This window comes from Gobio gobio (genome assembly GCF_949357685.1).
Source record: "Gobio gobio genome assembly, chromosome: 3".
NCBI classification, from domain to species: Eukaryota; Metazoa; Chordata; class Actinopteri; order Cypriniformes; family Gobionidae; genus Gobio; species Gobio gobio.
In genome coordinates, this window is record NC_137099.1 from 32454456 (window position 1) to 32478133 (window position 23678).

Here is a 23678-nt window from a genome sequence, read left to right on the forward strand (position 1 = left end):
GGCCCCGGCCTAATGCAGGCGGGGGACGACACCGTACTGAGACGGCAGAGAACTCTGCCAAGGGAAAGACACGAGCTCGCCGTAGGGAGCTGTACCGTGGAAATACACGTATGGGACCGCCGTAGGGGTCACGACATACGGAACCCAGCCTGACACAAGTTCCACCAATGCATACGAGTGCCAGACCTGGCGTCGGACGCTCCGCAACATCCGACTGCCGAGGGGTGCGGAGGACTCAACAGGGTTCGCCAATCCTGGGGAACTCGACTGGAGAAAATAAGCGCACGTATCCGTTCCAGGGGAAGGGAATGGCGCAGCAAGCCGACACTAGAACGGGCACTTCAGTGAAGCTGACTATGGGAAGCGAGCACACGAGAAGCCACCGGCTCTACACGCAGGCTATAAAACCTAGCGAACGTGTTGGGTGTCGCCCAGCCCGCAGCTCTACAAATGTCTGTCAGCGAGGCGCCACGAGCCAGCGCCCAGGAAGAGGCTACACCCCTGGTGGAGTGAGCTCTAACCCCGAGCGGGCAGGGCACGTCTTGGGATTCATACGCCAAGACGATGGCATCCACTATCCAGTGGGCCATCCTCTGCTTGGAGACAGCCTTTCCCTTCTGCTGTCCTCCGTAACAGACGAAGAGCTGCTCTGAGGTCCTGAAGCTTTGCGTTCTGTCCACGTAAGTCCGGAGAGCACGGACGGGACAGAGCAAAGCTAGGGCTGGGTCTGCCTCCTCCGAAGGCAGCGTTTGCAGGCTCACCACTTGGTCCCGGAAGGGAGTAGTGGGAACCTTGGGCACATATCCAGGCCGGGGTCTCAGGGTTACCTGAGAATCACCCGGCCCGAATTCCAGGCACGATTCGTCGACCGAAAATGCCTGCAGGTCCCCTACCCTCTTAACTGAGGCCAATGCAATCAGGAGTATTGTCTTTAGAGACAAGATCTTAAGCTCTACTGACTGTAAAGGCTCGAAGGGCGCCCTCTGAAGTGCGGTCAGCACCAGAGTCAAGTCCCAAGAGGGTATAGAAGAAGGGCGAGGAGGATTTAGTCTCCTCGCTCCCCTTAGGAACCTGACGATCAGATCATGCTTGCCTAAGGACTCACCATTAACGAGGTCATGGCTTGCGGCGATGGCGGCAACATATACCTTGAGGGTGGAGGGAGACAGCCTTCTCTCCAACCCGTCTTGAAGAAAAGATAGCACAGATCCGATCGAACATTTCCGGGGGTCTTCTCGGCGAGAAGAGCACCAGTCGACGAACAGGTTCCACTTCAACGCATATAGCCGTCTCGTAGAGGGGGCTCTGGCGGAAGCGATGGTGTCGACTACCGCTTGCGGTAGGTCACCTAGAACCTCCGCGTCCCGTCCAGGGACCAGACATGGAGTTTCCAGAGGTCTGGACGCGGGTGCCATAGGGTGCCCCGTCTCTGAGACAGAAGGTCCTGCCTCAGAGGAATGGGCCAAGGAGGTGCTGTCGCGAGGAGCACTAGTTCCGGGAACCACGTCCTGTTGGGCCAGTACGGAGCTACCAAGAGGAGTTGCTCCTCGTCCTCCCTGACCTTGCACAGAGTCTGTGCAAGAAGGCTCACTGGGGGAAACGCATATTTGCGCAGAGCCCGGGGCCAGCTGTGTGCCAGTGCATCCGTGCCGAGGGTCCCCTCGGACAGGGAATAGAACAACTGGCAGTGGGTCGTGTCGTGGGCGGCAAACAGATCGATCTGTGCGGCCCCAAAGCGACTCCAGATCAGCTGGACCACCTGGGGGTGGAGTCGCCACTCTCCGGGAAGCACTGGCAACCGTGACAGCTCGTCGGCCGCACGGTTGAGCAGGCCCGGAATGTGGATAGCACGAAGGGACCTCAGATGCTTCTGACTCCACAGGAGGAGATGGCGGGCGAGTTGGGACAAACGGCGGGAGCGTAGACCACCTTGTTTGTTGATGTACGCAACGGCCGTCGTGCTGTCCGTCCGGACCAGAACGTGCTTGTCTTTGAGCGACCCTTTGAGGCGGCTGAGAGCAAGACGAACTGCCAGCAACTCTAGGCAATTGATATGCCATTGCAGTTGGGGCCCCGTCCACAGACCCGATACTGCAAGCCCGTTGTACGTGGCACCCCAACCCGTGGGTGAGGCATCCGTGGAGACAACATGATGCCTGGACACTTGTTCTAGAGGCACTCCTGCCCGTAGAAACGAAGGGTCCGACCACGGGGAGAGGGTTTGGCGGCATCTCGGCGTCACTTGGACACGGAGGGACCCGCTGTGCCACGCCCATCTCGGGACTCGGTCGTGTAGCCAGTGCTGAAGCGGTCTCATATGGAGCAGCCCTAGCGGCGTTACTGCGGCTGCTGCTGCCATATGCCCCAGGAGCCTCTGAAAATGTTTCAGTGGAACCGCTGTACTGCGTTTGAGCGTACTCAAGCAGCTCAGCACCGACTGGACGCGCTCCTCTGTGAGGCGCGCAGTCATGGCGACCGAGTCGATCTCCATCCCGAGAAAAGAGATCCTCTGTACGGGACAGAGTTTGCTCTTCTCCCAGTTGACCCGAAGACCCAACTGGCTGAGGTGCCGGAGCACCATGTCCCTGTGTTCGCACAACTGCTCCCGCGACTGGGCAAGAATCAGCCAGTCGTCGAGATAGTTGAGGATGCGAACACCACGCTCTCTCATGGGAGCAATGGCCGCCTCCGCGACTTTCGTGAAGACACGGGGCGACAGGGACAACCCGAAGGGTAGGACTTTGTACTGGTATGCCCGTCCGTCGAAAGCAAAGCGTAGAAACGGTCTGTGTCGAGGGAGAATCGAGACATGAAAGTACGCGTCCTTCAGGTCGATCGCTGCAAACCAATCCTGGGGACGGATGCATCTGAAGATGCGTTTCTGGGTTAACATTCGGAACGGCATCCTGTGGAGGGAGCGGTTCAGGTAACGCAGGTCCAGGATCGGTCGTAACCCGCCACCTTTCTTGGGTACAATGAAGTACGGGCTGTAGAACCCGGACTTCATATCGGCTGGAGGGACCGGCTCTATCGCGTCCTTCGCCAATAGGACAGCGATCTCCGCCTGAAGCACGGGGGCGCCCTCCTTCGGTATAGAAGTGAAGTGGACACCCCTGAACTTCGGGGGACGCCGGGCGAACTGAATCGCATAGCCGAGTCTGATGGTGCGGATGATCCAGCGAGACGGGCTGGGGAGCGCTAGCCAGGCCCCCAGAGACCGAGCAAGCGGGATCATCGGCACCACGGACGTACCCGGAGCGGGGCAGCGCAGCGGAACGCAGGGGCCCCAGGACGACATGGGAGTGGTCCGTGCAGGGGTCTGGGTCTGACACACGACCTGCATCCGCTGAGGGGACGGGCGAGCGTGGGGAGGCACTTTGTGTGCGTCCGCACAACCGACGCCCCCTGTTGGCGAGGAGAGAGGTGTCTGAGGGGTACGAGGCATGGTAGCGTCGCATACCGCCAGACGCGCTCTCTTGGCACCCAGAGATGTTAGAAACTGCTCTTTTATTGAAAATTTGGGTGCCACTGGCACTGGGGCCAGTGGCGGAACAGAAAATAAAATGGGGTTCCCCCGGCCCTCCACCGGGGGAAGGAGTGGTGCTGCAGCCATCTCCCGAAGAGCAGTTTTCCTCCATCTCTTGCCACCTGGCTTGGCAGCGGCCTGAGCGGGCTGGACGTTCTTCCCGCGACCGGCTCCACGCCCACGACCGGTGGAAGGCTGCTGCTGGGCTGGGGCGGGAGCGGGGGCGGCCGCAGGAGGACGTCCTCGGCGACGGGCAGGCGGAGGCGCTGCAGCCGGCGGCTGGGTGGAGGCAGCAGCGGGCCGCCGGTGCAGGATATGCTTGATGGCCTCCGTCTGCTTCTGGGCGGCCGAGAATTGCTGGGCGAAATTCTCGACCGCGTCGCCGAACAACCCGGCCGACGATATGGGGGAGTCCAGGAACCGGTTCTTGTCAGTCTCCCTCATGTCGGCCAGGTTGAGCCAGAGATGCCGTTCCTGGACCACTAAGGTGGACATCGCCTGACCCACGGAACGGGCGGTAACTTTCGTCGCCCGGAGGGCGAGGTCCGTCGCCGCCCGGAGCTCCCGGAGGAGCTCTGGGTCAGACCTACCCTCGTGCATGTCCATGAGTGCCTGGGCCTGGTGCACCTGGAGCAACGCCATGGCATGCAAGGCAGACGCGGCCTGTCCGCAGGACCTGTAGGCCTTCGCAGTCAGACTGGACGAAAACCTACAGGCTTTGGACGGGAGACGAGGATCACCACGCCACTCGGAGGCGGTCGCCGGACGCAGCTGCATCGCGACGGCGCGTTCGACTGGCGGGATCCTCTCGTAACCCTTGGCCTGTCCACCGTCAAGGGTAGTGAGGAGGGAGGAGCCCCCAGGTCTGTTTCTGGCACTGAAGGGTGTCGTCCACGACCTGGAAAGCTCCTCATGCACCTCCGGGAAGAATGGCACTGGGGCGGGACGCTGAGAACCAGCGCGACCCCCCCCCAGAAACCAATCATCCAACCTAGAAGGCTCGGGACGTGGTGGAGGGTTCCACACAAGCCCGACCTTTTCGGCGGCCCGGGAAAGCATAGCCGTCAACTCAGGGTCCGACTCGGCCGTTGCCACTCTCCCAGAGGGAGGCAGTACAGCCGAATCTTCATCCTCCGAGGACTGGAACTCCCCCTCCGATGCTGCGATCGACATCTGCTCGTCTGCGGGCGCTCCGAAAGAGATGACTGGGCGCCCGTGGGCGGGACCAGCGATCTCTTCCGGTGGCGCCACCGGCAGCGGTGCTTGTGAGGGTTCAGGGACCTGTGTAGGAACACTAGGCGGGTTTGTCCTGAACGTAATCCTCAAGTCACCCCGGTCATCCGTCGAAGTAGGTCTATCCTGGTTAGGGATAGCTCTAGATCGAGGTATGGGGAGGGGGACTCCGCCTTCCCGAAGGTAGGTGAGTCTTGACCTAAGCACCGCAATAGTCATGTTCCCGCAGTGAGAACACGAGCTATTCACAAACGCTGCCTCAGCGTGCTGTAAGCCCAGGCACGTGATGCAGTGAGTGTGGCCGTCAGCGGGCGAGAGGGAACGACCGCATCCAGAAACGCACGGGTGGAATGACATCTTGAAAAAGACGCAGCGTCACACCCGTGTTGCTCTTTTTGTGAGGAAAATGCTCTTTTAAGAGAGTGCTGAAGCACCCAGGGAAACCGCGGCAACACACAGGGGATAGTGCAGCCTGTGTTTGCACTCAAAAGGAACGCCCACCGATACCAACAAGCTCTTTCTCTTGCTGTGATAACAGCAGTTTGTCCCTCGCAGCTTGAGTTCGCGGTCCCGCTGGAAAGCGCCGTCACACCAACACAAACGATTTCCTCTTCTCTCTGTTCTTGAAATCTCTTCGCTGAATAGTCAGGAAGCAGTCTGTAAACTTCAAACGCCGGTTCGGCTCCGAAGTGAATGACGTCAGTGCGGTGCTCTCGCTTCCTGTTTATACCCGCGGCGCGGGGCGGAGCGCGAGATGCAAATCTCGCACGCCAATTGTTCATTGGCCTGTTCTTAAGTTCTCGAAGCTGATAGGGGCTCTCTGAAGTGATCCCAATTCGTCGGTTATTACCGACGTACGTCGTAGTGACCGACTGAAAGGGAACTATTGTTCATTGTTAGTTCATGTTAGCTTATGCATTAACTTATTTTAACAAATACAACCTTATTGTAAAGTGTTACAAGCGAACACATACATATAGGCTGCATTACACTGCAAAAAATGCTCTTCTTATTTAGTATTTTTTCTTGTTTCCAAAATTATAAAATCAAGATGCATTTACTAGTTAATTAAGTGACATAGGATAAAAATAAAATCAAAATAAAGTGAGTTTTTGCTTAAAACAAGCAAAATTATATGCCAATGGGGTGAGGAAAATAATCTTATTTCTGTTTGGGACAAAATAGAAATTTTCTAGAAAACATATCTTATGTCATGTAATTATCTAGTAAATGCATCTTGATTTAAGATTTTTTAGATATTTAGACTAGAAACAAAACAAAATTACTAAGTAAGAAGAGCATTTTTTTTGCGGTGTATATACACATCATTTTACATGAATGACCTAAAGCCTAGAACAGTGCCGTGCACAGACCTCCTCAGGGGCAGGGGCAGAAGGACCAAAAAGGGCACTAAAAAAATAACAAAAATCAAATGTATTTTATACATAATTTAAATGCATTTATTTATGACATAAATCACCATACAATTTAGAGTTTGACATGGACTTTTTAATTTCATTTCACTAGATTTATTTCCCCGAGATAATAACATGAGGACGTGCTATGGTCTTGGATAAAAACAAATTGAATGTCATTGTCAGACTCAGAATGCTGCTGCTGAACTCAAGACTCGAGTTATGCTTTTATTATAATTAAGCATAACTTGCACGCTCCCGCAACCTTTACAGTAGCGTGGTGGTAGGATAAATATACATTTTCTGTATTAGCTTACCTTCTGATCGTGTAGTTTGAAAACCCGCGTGGCTAATTGCTGTGTGCAGGTTGCGGGTATAGAGCTGAAAAGGTAACTCCGCCTACCAATCCACCTCCGCCAAAAAAAAAAAAAAAAAAAATTTTTGTAATATTGTTAGTGGTAAAATGGTATATAAGCGTATTGTTATTTATTAAAAATTTATAATAATAGTAATAAATATTATTTACTATTACCAGGGAGGGGCACATTACATTTTGAGACCAGAGGGGCAGGGGCTTGAGCCAAGTCAAGTCAACTTTATTTATATAGCGCTTTTAACAATGTAGATTGTTTCAAAGCAGCTTTACAGTGTTAAACAGGAAAATAATGCAGCATAATTTTATTCAGCTGTATAGCCATTCTGGAAAAAACGCTGATGTCATCAGTTCATTTCAATTATCATACAGTGACAGTGTGGGCTTTAGATCAATAATTAGATCAGTAATTTAGTTTAAATGGTTAATTTAGTTTATTAATTAGATTTATTTCGATGTTTAGTTGAAAAATGTAGTGTCCCCAACTGAGCACGCCAAGCCAGAGGCAAAAGTGGCAAGGAAACCAAAACCCCATTAGGTGACCTAATGGAGAAAAATAAACCTTGGGAGAAACCAGGCTCAGTCGGGGTGCCAGTTCTCCTCTGGCCAATTAACAAACAGCGTATTATTATTATTATTCTGGCAGTTTTACAGCTCGGAGGTCATAATAGATCAGAATATTCGAGGGACCGGGGGCAACATGCTGGAGACGGGTTTATTGAGGATGATGTTGATTAAATAATTATTAAAGTGCAATATTCGAATGATCGGAGGCAACACGCTGGAGACGGGTTTATTGAGGATGACATATCGATTTAAGTATTATTTAATTGTAATATTCGAACAATCGGAGTCAACACGCCGGAGACGGGTTTATTGAGATGCCGTGTCGATGAGGCAGTTGCAGGGGGAGTCTAATCACGGTCTCTGCAGACACTTCGGGGACCTGTGTTGGTCTTCTCTGGGCGCAGGTCCACCATCTGAACTGGATATGGCCCGGATCCGGCTGACTGCAGTAAACCTCAGGATAAAACAGAGAGACTATCATTAGCGTAGATGCCATTCTTCTGATGATGTCACGAGTACATCAGGTGTTATGGGAAGTGTTCCCGGTTCTGGCTGACCTAGTTAATGCAGCCTAACAATCATTTAATTGAAAAAGTGTTTTATGTGTATGCCACAGTAAAGAGATGTGTTTTTAGTCTAGATTTAAACTGACAGAGTGTGTCTGCTTCCCGAACAATGTTAGGAAGACTGTTCCAGAGTTTCGGAGCTAAATAGGAAAAGGATCGACCGCCTGCAGTTGATTTGGATATTCTCTGTATTATCAACTGGCCAGAATTTTGTGATGGAGTAGATGCAGTAGACGTGATGGAGTATAATATGTTAAGAGCTCGCTCAAGTATTGGGGAGCTAAACCATTTAGTGCTTTGTAAGTAATAAGCAAGATTTTAAAATGTATGCAATGTTTAATAGGCAGCCAGTGCAGTGTTGACAGAACTGGGCTAATATGGTCATACTTCCTGGTTCTAGTAAGAACTCGAGCTGCTGCGTTTTGGACCAGCTGGAGTTTATTTATTAAGCGAGCAGGGCAACCACCCAGTAGAGCATTACAATAATCTAGCCTTGAGGTCATGAACGCATGAACTAACTGTTCAGCATTTTGCATTGAGAGCATGTGCCGTAATTTAGATATATTTTTAAGATGGTAGAAAGCAGTTTTACAGATGCTAGAAACGTGGCTTTCAAACGAAAGATTGGTATCAAAGAGCACACCCAGGTTCCTCACTGATGACGAGGACTTGACAGAGCAGCCATCAAGTGTTAGACAGTATTCTAGGTTACTACTTGTGGAGCTTTTTTGTCCAATAATTAAAAATTCATTTTTTTCTGAATTGAGTTGCAGGAAATTACCGGTCATCCAATGTTTTATATCAGCTATGCATTCCGTTAATCTTGTGAATTGGTAAGTTTCTTCAGGGCGTGAAGAAATATAGAGCTGAGTATCGTCAGCATAACAATGAAAACTAACGCCATGCTTCCTAATGATATCTCCCAGTGGTAGCATGTAAAAGAGTTTGCAGACTTTCTCTCAGATCTATTGGTCAACGTCGATAAAGCATTAATTGTTGGAGATTTTAACATACACGTAGATAATACAAATGATGCGTTAGGGGCTGCGTTTACAGATATATTAAACTCCTTTGGGGTCAAGCAAAACGTCACTGGTCCCACTCATCGTCTTAATCACACACTAGATTTAATTATATCACATGGAACCAACCCAACCGATATAGATATTATACCTCAAAGTGATGATGTCACTGACCAGTATATGGTAACTTGCATACTGCGTACTGCTGAAATCTGTCATGTTGCGCCACGTTATCGACCAGGCAGAACAATCCTTCCAACCACTATAGATAGATTCTCAAATAGCTTACCTGATCTGGCTCAGCTGCTCAGTGAACCCAAACAAACAGATGAACTAGAGGAAATGACTAGCAGTATGAGCACCATTTTCTCTAGTACATTAGAAATTGTTGCACCAATTAGATTAAAAAAGGTTAGAGAGAAAACTAAAGCACCATGGTACAACAGTGCTACACATGTTATCAAGAGAGAAACTCGTAACTTAGAGCGTAAATGGAAACAAACTAATTCAGAGGTCTTTAGAATCGGGTGGGAAGAAAGTATGTCACGTTATAAAAAGGCCCTAAAAGCAGCCAGGGCTGAGCATCTCCGCAAACTAATAGAAAATAACCAAAATAATCCAAGGTTTTTATTTAACACCGTGGCTAGACTAACAAATAAACAAGCATCGCCTGAGCAAAATATTCCGTTACAGTTTAGTAGTAATGATTTTATGAATTTCTTCACTGAGAAAATAAAAAGCATCAGAAACAAAATTGTAAATGTACAATCTTTAATGATGTCTTATGATTCAACCTCAATTATCGCCCCTCAAAAACTACTACACTGATTTACAACTATAGGACAGGAAGAGCTAAATAAACTTATCATTGCATCTAAAACAACAACATGTTTATTAGATCCAATACCCACTAAACTACTGAAAGAGTTGTTACCTGTAGTGGAAGAGCCTCTTCTCAATATTATTAACTCGTCTTTATCTTTAGGTCATGTTCCAAGAATATTCATGTTGGCAGTCATAAAACCTCTCATTAAGAAGCCACAATTAGATCATAATTACCTAGCAAATTACAGACCCATTTCAAATCTTCCATTTATGTCTAAAATACTAGAAAAAGTTGTGTCTGCCCAATTGTGCTCTTTCTTACAAGAAAATGATATCTATGAAAAATTTTGATCAGGATTCAGGCCGCATCATAGCACAGAAACCGCGCTCGTTAAAATCACAAATTATTTACTTCTTGTTTCTGACCAAGTCTATATCTCAATACTAGTGCTACTCGATCTTAGTGCTGCGTTCGATACTATAGATCATAAAATACTATTAGACCGACTTCAAAATTACACTGGTGTTCAGGGACAGGCATTAAACTGGTTTAGATCGTACTTATCAGACCGCTACCATTTTGTCTGTCTAAATGGGGAAAAATCAAAGATAACGTCAGTAGACTATGGGGTGCCGCAAAGATCCGTGTTAGGCCCTCTGCTATTCTCAATATATATGCTGCCACTTGGTAATATTATAAGAAAACATGGAATTAATTTCCACTGTTATGCTGATGACACTCAATTATATATTTCATCATGACCAGATGAAAACGCTAAATTATCTAAACTGACAGCGTGTGTTGAAGATATTAAATACTGGATGACGTGTAATTTTCTGCTATTAAATTCAGATAAAACGGAGGTATTACTTATTGGTCCAAAAATCTGCCTACAAAACCTCTCACAATACAACTTTAACTTGGAAGGATGTCCTGTCACTTTATCCACTACAGTAAAAGACCTGGGTGTTATATTAGACCGCAACTTGTCTTTCGAAAATCATATTTCATATGTTACAAGAACGGCATTTTTCCACCTTAGAAACATTGCTAAGCAACGTAACATGCTATCTATTTCTGATGCAGAAAAGTTAGTTCATGCATTCATTACCTCGAGACTAGATTACTGTAATGCTTTATTAGCTGGTTGTCCTGCATCATCAATAAACAAGCTACAGTTAGTCCAAAACGCAGCTGCTATAGTTCTTACTAGGTCAAGAAAATATGATCATATAACACCACATATAACAATTTTATAATCTCTACACTGGTTACCTATTAAGTTCCGTATCAATTACAAAGTATTGCTACTGACCTATAAAGCCCTAAATGGTTTAGCTCCAGTGTATTTAATGGATCTTCTATCGCCCTACAATCCATCGCGCTCTTTAAGATCACTAAACTCGAGGCTTCTGGTCATTCCTAGGATATCTAAGTCCACTAAAGGAGGGAGGGCATTTTCACATTTAGCTCCTAAACTCTGGAATAAACTCCTGATATTGTTCGAGGTTCGAGGTTCGAACAATATCAGGTAAACTTTAAACTTTAAACTTTAATCTAGTTTAAAACTAGATTAAAGACGCATCTCTTTAGCCAAGCATTCACATTATAATTACCTTTTATACTACAGTTAAATCGGATCAAAAGCATTAATATTCTGAACAGCAGCTATGCTAATTATTTCCCATCTGCTTTTCTGTTGTTATATCGGGACATTAGTCCCGAGGTAAATAGTTCGTCAGCTCCAGTTTGTATCCAGCCTCTCATGGAGACTTCAGATGCCCAAACACCTGTGATGAGACGACTCGACGCCTGTGAAGAGACGACTCAACGCCAGGGTTGTTATGGCCTAAATTAATTAATACATGATTGATTAACTTTTTCTAAGATTTTGCTTTAACATTCTCTTTCTAACATTTTTCAATGTACATTTATGAAATGCACTTTCTGTAAAGCTGCTTTGAAACAATGTGTATTGTGAAAAGCGCTATACAAATAAATTTGAATTGAATTTGAATTTAAAGGAGCTGTATGTAGGACTGTGGCCAAAACTGGTACTGCAATCCCTTTCAAATTACTGTTGAGCCGGTCTCCCCTCTCCCCCTCCCCTGACTCGAGGTTGCCAGCTAGGCTGCAGGATCCAGCAGGAACGTAGGCTGCTAGGAGCTTTCAATGGGAAGTGACAAGGTTTTTTTTCTTTCTGTTAATTATGTTTATGCTTCAAGAGCGATGTTTTGTGAAGTAATTATGAATCGCAAAAATTTACTAATGGCGATTAGCCAAAACTAATCGTAAATATGAACGCTCGTATGTGACAGTACATTCCCACATGAAAAAATACTATAGTAAAATTACAGCAAAGCTAAATAACATTAGCAATGGTCATACAGGTCAACTTGCAGCATGTTTTGTCCACTATATATGCGAAGAACGAATGAGGAATCATTTTTACTGAGGTAACGTTAGGCTACTGTCTCAAATACGTTTTCACATTGCAATAATAAGCGTGCTAATGTTGTTTTCCTCAGGGTCCCAGCATAATGACAGAGAAACGGGCTCTGATAATGCATTACTAATGTTAGCAATGACGACTCGCCGTTTTTATTTACCAAACAATTCCTTTATACCTTTTCAATTCAATGACCCACCTCCTCCATCTGCGCTAACCTAACGTTACTTTGCACGAACATGCATAACTTTGTTCGACTGTCATGAATATTTGAAAATGTCCATTTACATTAAGTACAAATTAGCCAAACATAGATGAACCTTACCTGTCCAGGAGAAAATTAGCAACGTTGGCATCAGTCTTCAAATTATTCTCCGTTTTCAGCCGTCTCCATCTTTCAAAGGCATCTCTTATACCAATCCTTGTTTTATTTCGGACACTGTCACAACGTTTTTCTGATTCATAACGAGGTTGTTTAGGTTTCGTAAAGTTAGACATTGTTTATCCAAAAAGTTTGTAGCTGCAGCTGTGGTAACTAGAGCAGAGCTGGCAACCCGAATGCAGAAACACTACTGACTTCGTGATTGGTAGACAGGTGGAGGGTGGGGCTTCAGGCCAAAACACAACATGTCAACATCAACATCAGTTGAGGGCTGCAACTTCACTTTTAAAATGACAATATCTTGGCCGGACAACCGTTGTCAGTGATATAAGTATTTGAAATTAACATGATTTCTTAATGTCTAGTGACATATCAGGGCCATTTTATGATTAATTGAAAAACATTTCTTACATACAGTTCCTTTAATTGAAAGCAACGTCTTAATGGGGGAATGTTAAATATCCCATGTCCTGAGACACATCAGGGAGCAAACGAATATTTAACATTTCTCTGGAAATCGCTGCCCCCCGAAACACCGGATGCAGCCCCGGGGCTTTTTTTTGAGCAGGTCAGCTTGGTGCGCCTGCTATAGTGTGCAGGGCAGCACCAGCATGAACCGATGACTGAAACGGCTTCCCTACCACTGCTTAGTGCAGCTCTGCACTGCTTGGTGGGGAGTGCAGACTTTTTAAGTGACGATGAGCTCCCCGGAGAGAAAGCATCTCTTCCAACTGGGGCATCATCGTATAACCATGTGCCCTTTCACCCACAATAGTTGAATAGGTCGACGTTGAGGGCACAAAGACACGTGAAGAAGGGGAAAGACAGTAGCTGAGGCCCCTCCCCTGGCCACGGACAGAAATCTGCTCTAACTTTGAGCGCTTGCTCTTTCTCCTGTGGCCAGTCTAGCTGTAATCTGGCTACTGCATGTGCCAGTAGTAGCCAGTGACCATCTCGAGTAACTCCTGATGTGCTTTATCATCACGGGAGGAGTACTCTGATGGCTATTTTGCCATTTAATTCCTCAGAATGTAGTCAAGAACAGCCAGACACAATATAAATATAAGCATCTAACTTTAAAATCAGATGAGTAATAAATAATTTCTTAGAATTGAATGCAGCCAAATATCAACCAGACAAGTAAAAACAGTCTGGATGAAAGGCTGAATATTAGTTATTTTCATATTAGAGCAGTTTCAACAAAGAATCATAAAATCATTGCTTGCAAACACACACAATCGTTTGCACGTGATCATAGGAACAAGAGAGAAAAGGGAATCTCCTGTCTGCTCAGTTCCCTCGCATTGTATAAATATATAGCATAATCTGTGCATTGTTTCGGCAGACATGAGATCCGGGCCACTAGATTCTTTATTGAGAGGAGAACCCACGTCCTAAGCCCGCTCTGAAGAAGCTGTCTTTAGCAGTGGACGAGAGGATGACGTGATCTGCAGAGAGAATGAGAGAAAGGGAAAGACCTGTCTCCCTTTCCTCAGCCAGATCGACTCGCAATCATTTTGGGTGCTCGAGCCCCTGCCCTTTTTAAAAATTAATCAAAAGTGCCCCTGTCAGACAAATATCAATGATAATATTGTGGTCAATAAAACAAAATACATTTGATTTATAATAACATGAAAATGTGTACAATAGTAACAAACGGCTCAAAAGTCGGAAAATTTCTGTTATTATTACATATTAGTCGGTCTGAGGCGTTGCCATAATGGGTTGCGTGCGTTTTGATTGACTGGCTGAAATTCCACAGTCTGTTTAGAAACGGCTCTCGAGCCATATATGTTTCTTTCAGAGAGCTTCTGTCTGTGGCTTTACGGGGGAAAAAATAAACCAAACATTTTTTTTTCTATCAATAATCAAAGCTAATGTGTCGATTTAATAAAAAAACTATATATTATATATTTTAAAATACTTAATAATTCATCAATGCCCGTTTGTCATGTATAATACACCAACCAATCGTGATCTGGCAAAACAAGTTCAAATTCCATTGGGCAATGTGAAGTGGAGCGGTAATTTTCTGTTCTAACTTCAAATTCATAAATCGGTTGAAAATTGCATGGACAGACAAACAGACAGACAGACAAACTAACGTTTGTGGAATGATTTCCTGCGGTTTGTCTCATTTTATAAATCAAATTGCATCGCTGACAAAATGGATGTTAACTGACAACAAACAAAGCACTGCATTAAACTATGCAGCACCAAAAGTCACATTAATGGTAAGTAGTGTTAAATTCACTTATGATACACCGTTTACTATTTGATGAAACTATCAAAGTTAATGAAGGCCAAGTGCCACCGGCACCTACAGGCCTATTACGTGAAGTGTAGGCTGGCGAAATGGTGACATGAAAGGACATTTTTGATAATTACGTAGCATTATGAAAGAAGTCTCTTATGCTCATCAAGCCTGCATTTATTTGACCAAAAACAGCAATATTGTGAAATTTTATTAAAATAATGGTTTTCTATTTTAATATACTTTAAAATATTATTTATTAATGTGATCAAAGCTGAATTTATCATCATTACTCCAGTCTTCAATGTCACAAGATCCTTCAGAAATCATATATATATATATATAAATTGCATATTGCCCTTTTTTATAAATAAATTTTTACATTTGAGCCCCTGCCCCTGAAGAACTCTCTGCACGTCCCTGCTCTTCTGACTGCTGTAATCAATCTGTCTAAATGTTTCCCTCTTTTAAAAAGTTAATTTCTTTTTTTTATTTATATAGGACCAAATTAATACAAAATTTATATTTGCTGTTGTCTCCCATTGCCACTATAAAAGTTTGCCCAACTATGACAACTTCTGCTTCTGAGAACCCCAAAAAATATGAAAAGGGTTCATTAGGAGATGACAAGAGGAAGCATGAACAGGAACTAGAAACAAACTAAAAGTCCATATAGGCCATCCTGTTCTGTCACGACCACAAAGACCTTCAAATTCTCTGCGTCAAATTCTATATTGTCATGGCTAGGTGTGCCATCTCTGACTTTCCCAACATCTCTGACTTTCCCAAGATCCCTGTAATGACTAAAGCATGGCCTGTCAGAGCCACTTCGATATGTTTTGTGGTTGTGTTTCAGGTGACCCGAGTTCGAGTCCCGGCTTGTGGACCTTTCCCAATCCAGTTAGCCAGAATCCACATGTTCCCCTGTTTTGACTGCACCCCGATGATTCCCTGTGCCTCAGTGGTCCCCTACTTTGCCACCTCCACGTCATGTTTTGCCTGTCTTTGCTGTCGTTTTAAGACTTTTCGTTTGTTTCCTGTACCTTGTTAGTCCTTGTTACACCTTGTTGATTGTTTCCAGGTGTGTCTTGTTAGACTATTACCCTTTGTGTATATAGAGGTTAGGGCTATTCCGATGACGTCACATCGGCACTGAGCGGCAGCATTAGTTTTCAGCGTGAATGCCATGAAACACATCTAAACGGGAAAGAGCTTTGAGATTGACTGTATAAATATATTTGATAAAAAATCTGAGATTTATTTTTACAGACTGCCGAAAGCTACAGAAAAGAGAAGCAAATGGATTGCTACAATTCACAGAAACAACTGGACTCCAGGCAGCAAAATATGGATTTGCATTTTACGTGGATTAAACGTGGATTATCATTTTGTCAATATGCTGAATTTTGGGGTAAAATCATTCCCTACAGTATATTGTATTGTTATATACATAATTGGATGTTTTTAAATAAACACTCGACAAAAAACTATACAAGTTCTAGGGCTGGACGATATGATATACATAACATTGATATAAGTGATCACCCGGATTTAGACCAACCTATATTGTATTTATATAAAGCATGCAGGCAAATTTGCTTTATGTATTGCTTTATGTATTTTATGAAATCAGTCATATATAAATGTTAGGAAACACTATTCCTGGCTGTATGTCAATATCCATGGATCACAGGATCTTTGGTAAATTGTAAGGAACACTATATCGAGTCCTACCTTTAGTTTAAACTGATAATCATTAGTTTTACTCCAGTCATGCAACAGCTCTTCTGCCACTCAGTCCAGCTAAAGGGGCGTGTTCCGGCGGGAAAGTGACGTCAATGCATACCCTCTATAAGCCATTGTGTTTCCTATGTTCATTGTCTGGTCTTGTCCATTTCATTATTGTTTAGAGGTACTCAGTTTTCATGGTTTCTTTGTATCCTGATTACTTTAGTTTTATTATTTGATTAATATACACAGTAAAGATCTAGTTAGGAATCACTCTAGGAAGGACGTTAAATTTAAATGCTTATTAGTATTACATCCTTCGCTCATCTTGTCTTCATGACATCTACTGTATGTACTGTATATATAAATGCTGATGAATGATCTGATGAAAATCACATAACATTCCTACCTTGTATAAAGTGTTCAGTGTGCTGTTTTGGACACAAAAATGCTGCATCCACAGGACCGTCGATGCCTAGTTCTTCCTTCAGAGGTTTAGGGTAGCCCTCTATGAGAGTATAATGGGCTGCTGACTTGTAGATATAGACTTGACCACCCTATTTGTGCAAAATAAAAACTAAAAAATGTGTCACCATGCTGAACACTGCCTCTTTGAAATTGTAAAAATGAGAGAAAAGACTGAAATGTAAGGCTAAAATAATAGCAATGGAAATCTATTTAATCCTTAGATTCTTTTACGTATTGATTTTACCTTGATGATGATGTACATATTATCACTATAAGAAAAAACAGCATCCACTCCACCAGATATTTCCTTCCATAACCTTGAAATAGGGAAATGGTGACTGCCATCTCGGTGTGTGTCCAAACGCAAGTACATTGCATCTGTAAGTATAGTGTAGTTGAAGTTGTAAAGTGTAAGTTTTGTATATTAATAAGATAAAACATATATTGCAATGAAGCTGTATTTAATAAAAGCCGAATTACCATGGAAAGCATATGATCTCCCTTTATCATCTGTAGTGACGGCATTCAGCTTGACCTCACTGCAGCGTAGTCTTCTTGCACCACCTCCATGACCTAAGAAGCATTTTCAACTAGACATTGAGTCAAAAATTCAAGATCAATTTTATTTTTTAAAGCAGAACATATAATAGAGATATACTTCATGAGTAATGGGAAAGCTCAGAATGGACATGAAGTGACTCACCAAATCCTTCACCGCACCTCATGAAATAGTTTCGAACATCCTTAGGATATGTTCCATTCACCTCCCCAGAAACAGGATGGAATCTGGTGAAGTTGTAATCATGGAAACAGTAATAGTGCTCTAGCCAGCGAAAGGCAGATGTGCAGTTTGGCAAGTGTGTCCACATCTTCTTTTTAATCGTCTTTGTCTTGATGTCAAAGCTGAAAGTTTTGTTTCCTGAATATGTTTATTGTGTATATTAATGTGCAAATCACACTATATATATATAAGCAAAGTAACAAATTCTGAGCACACAATGCTATGGTATACCCATAATAGGTGTATACTAAGTATATAATAGATTTATAAAGTCACTCAATCTTTAAATAACTAAATAAAATTGTCATTATTGATGTGAACGTATAGAGCATATATGAATTAATAACCTTTGAAGAACAGCACTGAATCAGTGATGCACTCTCCTTTGGGACACTCAACAGCAGCATCTAAGTGGCTGGGGATACCAGGAAACTCCTGCTGTATCTCCACAGGGTAGCCATTCGGAATGGTGTAGTTGTTAAAGCTTAACAACATCCTTAATGTGCTAAGATGGCGCCGCCGTGCTCGGTCGCCGTTCAGGTCGCTCCGCTAAGACTTTGCTTTTATTTATTATTCTACTCTCTTTTACTCTCTATTTTTTCCAACGGATCATCTGCTTTGATCTGTTACGACAGCAAAACACTTCTGGAAATTGGTTACCGCTACACTGACCTGTTTCAGGACACTTTCTCCAATCTTCCATCTGAGATTCGCCGGGACGCCGAGTTGAACAATGGCCACTCGAGTCGACGGCGAAGATTCAAAAAACACCGCGGGAAACGCGCTGGGATCCGCAACAGACTGAGAAAAAGAGCATTCAGTCCTCCTCTCCCGAGCATTTTGCTCGCAAATGTCCAATCCTTGGAGAATAAGATGGACGATCTTAGAGCCAGGATAAGTTTTCAACGGGACATGAGAGACTGCAACATCTATTGTCTGTCCGAAACATGGCTCACGCCAGCGGTCACGGATACAGCCGTGACGCCGTCCGAGAACTTCTCTGTTTTTCGGATGGACAGAACAGCCGAGGCCGGGAAATCTAAAGGCGGTGGAGTGTGTTTCATGATAAACAAGAAATGGTGCGATCCTAGGAACATCTCCATTCTTTCGCGATCCTGCTCGCCTCACTTGGAACATTTAACTCTCATGTGCCGGCCTTTCTACCTACCGAGGGAGTTTTCCTCGGTCATCGCCACTGCCGTTTATATTCCACCACAGGCAGACACGGGGCTGGCTTTATCTGCCCTCCATGATGTGACCAGCGGCTTCATAAACAAACACCCCGACGCTGCTTTCATCGTCGCGGGTGATTTTAACAAAGCTAACCTAAAGAAAGTATTGCCAAACTTTCACCAGCATGTCTCCTGTCCCACACGAGGAGCAAACACACTGGATCATTGCTACTCTCCGTTTAAGAACGCCTACAAAGCTCGTTCACAGCCAGCTTTTGGCAAATCGGACCATGCCGCCATTTTCCTCACACCGGAATATAAACAAAGGCTCGTTCAAGAGCCCCCGGTGAGGAGGGAAGTCAAACGCTGGTCATCCCATTCAGAGATCACGCTACAGGCAGCTCTTGATGACGTCGACTGGGACATGTTCCGCGCGAGTTCTGAAGACGTCAGCGAGTTCACAGAAGTGGCGCTCTGCTTTATCAACACACTGACAGAGCAAGCCACACAAACAATAACTATAACGTCCTTCCCTAATCAGAAACCGTGGGTGGACAGTTCAATCCGCACTGCAGTTAACACGCGCACTATCGCGTACAATGCCGGTCTCCAAACGGGGGATATGAGGGAGTACAAAGCTTCATGTTACGCCCTCCGGCGCGCCGTTAAAGCCGCAAAACTCCGCTATAAAGACCGAGTGGAATCTCATTTCCAACTCAACGACTCCCGGCGGATGTGGCAGGGACTGAGGACCATCTGTGCTTTTGGAACTAAATCCTCTGCAGAGGTGAGAGCTGATCCGTTGCTGGTGAACGAGTTAAACTCTTTCTACGCTCGCTTTGATGGTAATCGCGGCAGCGCGACTCCGGCGAGTGACGCGTCAGAGAGAGTCCCTCAGAGCAGCAACGGTCACGTGATCTCTGTCTCGGAGGACGAGGTTCGGAGGGCACTCAAACGTGTGGATGTCAGGAAAGCTGCTGTGCCGGATGGTATTTCAGGTCGTGTTCTGCGCTCCTGTGCTGATCAGCTCGCAGGGCTCTTTACATCCATATTTAACGAGTCCCTTGCTACATCTGTTGTCCCCACCTCCTTCAAACGATCCTCCATCACCCCTGTACCTAAGATCAGTAAACCCTCTTGCCTAAATGACTATCGTCCAGTGGCTCTCACATCTTTAGTCATGAAGGTCTTTGAGAGACTCATTAAAAACAACATTTGCTCCTCCATTCCTGACACTTTGGACCCTCTTCAGTTTGCCTATCGTCCCAATAGATCGACTGAAGATGCCATCTCTCACGTCCTTCACTCCTGCCTCACTCACATCGACAGCAAAAGTGGGAACTATGTCAGGCTGCTATTTATTGACTATAGCTCAGCCTTTAACACCATAGTTCCCATTAAGCTAACACACAAACTCCTGGATCTAGGCCTGAATTCTTCTCTCTGCCTCTGGATTGAAGATTTCCTCACTGGCAGACCCCAGGCGGTGAGAGTAGGCCAGTTCACCTCCACCTCCATCACCCTGAGTGTTGGAGCTCCACAGGGCTGTGTGCTGAGTCCCCTGCTCTACTCTCTCTACACCCATGACTGTTTGTCCACACACAGCTCCACCTCTATCATCAAGTTTGCTGATGATACTGTTGTCCTGGGTCTCATCTCCAACAACAATGAGACGGCATACTTGGACGAAGTGGAGCAACTGACATCATGGTGCCAGGACAACTGTCTCTCTCTGAATGTTAACAAGACCAAAGAACTGATTGTGGACTTCAGGAAGAGACAGCATCGGTCATACTCCCCTCTCATGATCAGCGGGACACCGGTAGAGAGAGTGAGCAGCTTCAAATACCTGGGTGTGAACATCTCCGAGGATCTGACCTGGACTACACACATCCAGACACAGGTGAAAAAAGCCAGGCAAAGACTGTACCACCTGCGCCAGCTGAGGAAATTCAGGGTTTCACCAGCCATCCTGAAAACTTTCTATCGAGGGACGATAGAAAGTGTCCTGACTCAGTGCATCACAGCGTGGTACGGGAACAGCACCAGTCACGATTCCAAAGCCCTGCAAAGAGTGGTGCGCTTATCCGAGCGCATCTCAGGCTCAGCTCTCCCGTCTCTGCAGGACATCTACACCAAACGCTGCAGAGGTAGAGCTACTAAAATCATCAGAGACATTAATCACCCTGCAAACTCTCACTTCACCCTGCTGCCATCTGGTAAGCGCTTCCGTAGCCTGATGGCAAAGACTGAAAGACTCAGGAGGAGTTTCTTCCCCCAGGCCATCAGACTCCTGAACTCAGTCACGTGACTTCACTTCACCCCGCACACGCATAAACATACAGTTTAAACATTAACATCCACATACTGCCATTGCACTGCACTTTACTTTCCTATTGTTACTGCGTAACAACCTGTAATAAACCTTGCACATTATACTTCTTTATATATACATATATATATATTTATGTTAACCACTTATTTCTAAGTCTACAGTTTATCTCACTTATCATATCCACTTATTTTCTTTTTTTTTTTTTTTTTTTTTTTTTTAATATATTTTTATATTTAATTTTTATATTTTTATTTTTATCTATTTCCTATTTTTATCTTTTACTTGATTTATTTATAATTCTACTTATGTTAATACTTTTATTCTAATTTTATTCTATTTCTATTTTAATTTCTTGTAACTGTTATTTGCACTGTCCATGGAGCGGACCTGTTTACATTTCACTGCCAGTTGTATATTGTGTATATAACTGTGTATGTGACAAATAAAACTCTTGAATCTTGAATCTTGAATTAATAGAAAATCGAAATTACTCATCAGCATTGAACTGCATGTATATGGTTGTTATATTAAAGACTGTAGGCTTGGGTTTTCACAGTGTGAACACAGTGTTCTTATTTGTGCAAAGAACATTTTAAGTTGATTTCAAACTACTAGATGTAACTCATAAAAAGCACCAGAAAAAAGTAGATGTGGTCATGAACACTGGCATCTTCTTGATGGTGCATGCGGAGGGCTGCATCCACATGACCCAGATAATGATAGTCATCCAGTTCTTTGAATATGCTGTTTGAGAGCATAGCTGATCCAGAGAAACCTTTCCACAAATGGTCACCTATATATATATATATAAAAAATCAGAATCAAGAATGCCCCAAAAAAAAAAAAAAAACATATTAACTTTAACTTGACCGAACATGGCCAAGTAAGGACATTTCTAAAATATGGTGGGGAATAATAAAAGATGAATTATCAAAGTAGACCTTTGAAAAAAAAAGTGTTTCCTTTTTCATCAGGAGTGAGGGCATCAAACTCAATGCCTGTACACCGGTCAGGTTTGGCATCATGGTGGTCCTCCCCTTTAGGATGTCTCTCAGGGGCATCTATGATTATATGATTACATGAATTTATCATTCATGACATCTAGAGCATACAGTAGATAAAGAGAAAGTATACTGCCACTATGCATCCAGTTTATTGTCAAACATAACACATTTAACCCTTAACATAGCATCAGCATAATAATATGTTGATAGTAAATGCCTCCAGTGTAGTGCAAAGAATTTAGAAATTTTACAAAACATCACCTATGTCAGAAAATGTGAAAAACTGTAGTGATAGATTTTCATGCTTACCTTTTATCATGGTGGCTGAAATAAAGAAAACTATTTCAATGCTTTAAGCTTATAAGCGAAAAACTATAGGTTATATACCATATTACCCATAAAACAAACTGAAGTTAAATTAAATAAGCAAGGACAATATTACATGCTTTTAGCAAATTGCTGCATGTGAATCAAATATCAAGTTATTTTTACACTGGGCTGTGGAAGGCAGCAACATAAAAAAAAAGCTGATGTGGACTTTAATCAGTCAGTATCTGTGTTATTGATTGTTCTTTGTAGTGTTCTGCAACAACACAAACAATGATAACCTAAATTTAAACTTACAAGCAAATGGAAATATGCTGGTCAAATATGAACTAAAATTGTTTTTCATAATCACATTTATTCCGCATAAAGCTAAGTATATGGAAGTGTTTACTGTATGTACGAGCATGGATAAAATGTTTTCCAAAGGATTTTAATCATGCATATAAAAGTTTTGCAAAAGATATAAAACCCTAAGGCTACAGTACAAGAGTGCTGTGACTAAACTAATACTTATTTGTTCCAATGCATTTGAGGATTTTTAGAAAACTAAAAGCTGTTTTGGATCTATTTGCAGTCTTTTCTTGATAGAATGTGATACTCACGCTGGAGCCGCATTGCTCAGAGCTAGAGCCAAGCATACACCAAGGAAAGAAACCCCACTGTCATAATGAGCTGTTCACTTGATCCAGGTTAGTTGAAAAGGTACTGAAGTCAAAGGCACTGAAGCAGGGACTGCACCGGGCTTTTATAGTGCTGCTCTCAGTGGGTGGATGCAATGAATTTTGGAGTGTGAGCTGTAATCCATTGGTAAACATGACCAAATTTACAGACAGAGCTGGCCAGAACAGGGGAGAAGATTCCATTATTGCAAAACCCCCATTTTAGATAATCAATCATTAACCCTATTTAGTAAAAAAATAAATACAAACATGGCATGTGTCCCCCAAGACCAAGTAGCTTAAGTGCAGTCTTTGGACTAGCAGCCCAAATTATTATCCTGTATAATCTGAAAATAAAGCTTTTGAATTAGAAACTTGACCCTTATCTGACAACAGATAGTCCTTTGGAAACCTCTGTCCCATATAAACATTTTGGATAAAAAAAACAAAAACAAATACATAACAAATACACACACTAGATAAGGATTTTGAAACACTAATATGTTGTTCAGAACACTGTGTAAAACTGAAGTCAGCATGAGGACTGACTCAGTGTCTTACATAATATAAAGAATTATAATACCAATTGAA

General features: G+C 44.0%; 1 protein-coding gene across 3 annotated transcripts in view; it reads right to left on the reverse strand.

Moving 5' to 3' along the window:
* The window catches only part of LOC307123320 (hemopexin-like), a 28280-nt gene extending 5133 nt beyond the window's left edge, over nucleotides 1-23147 (reverse strand). Inside the window, exons 1-8 of one of the 3 annotated variants that reach the window (XR_013816155.1) lie at nucleotides 23027-23147; nucleotides 22039-22158; nucleotides 21733-21890; nucleotides 17513-17712; nucleotides 17290-17382; nucleotides 17054-17187; nucleotides 16751-16898; nucleotides 6492-6585 (exon numbers count right to left, since the gene is read on the reverse strand). Coding sequence is in view for 1 of the 3 variants with exons in the window: in XM_079811836.1 (XP_079667962.1) it covers nucleotides 16751-16898; nucleotides 17054-17187; nucleotides 17290-17382; nucleotides 17513-17678 (541 nt within the window). In the remaining 2 variants the exon portion in view is untranslated. Of the gene's footprint in view, nucleotides 1-6491; nucleotides 6586-16750; nucleotides 16899-17053; nucleotides 17188-17289; nucleotides 17383-17512; nucleotides 19864-21732; nucleotides 21891-22038; nucleotides 22159-23026 lie in introns of those variants that run through there. The other 2 variants (XR_013816154.1, XM_079811836.1) reach the window with 2 other exon arrangements.
* Between the last annotated feature and the right edge of the window lie 531 nt (nucleotides 23148-23678).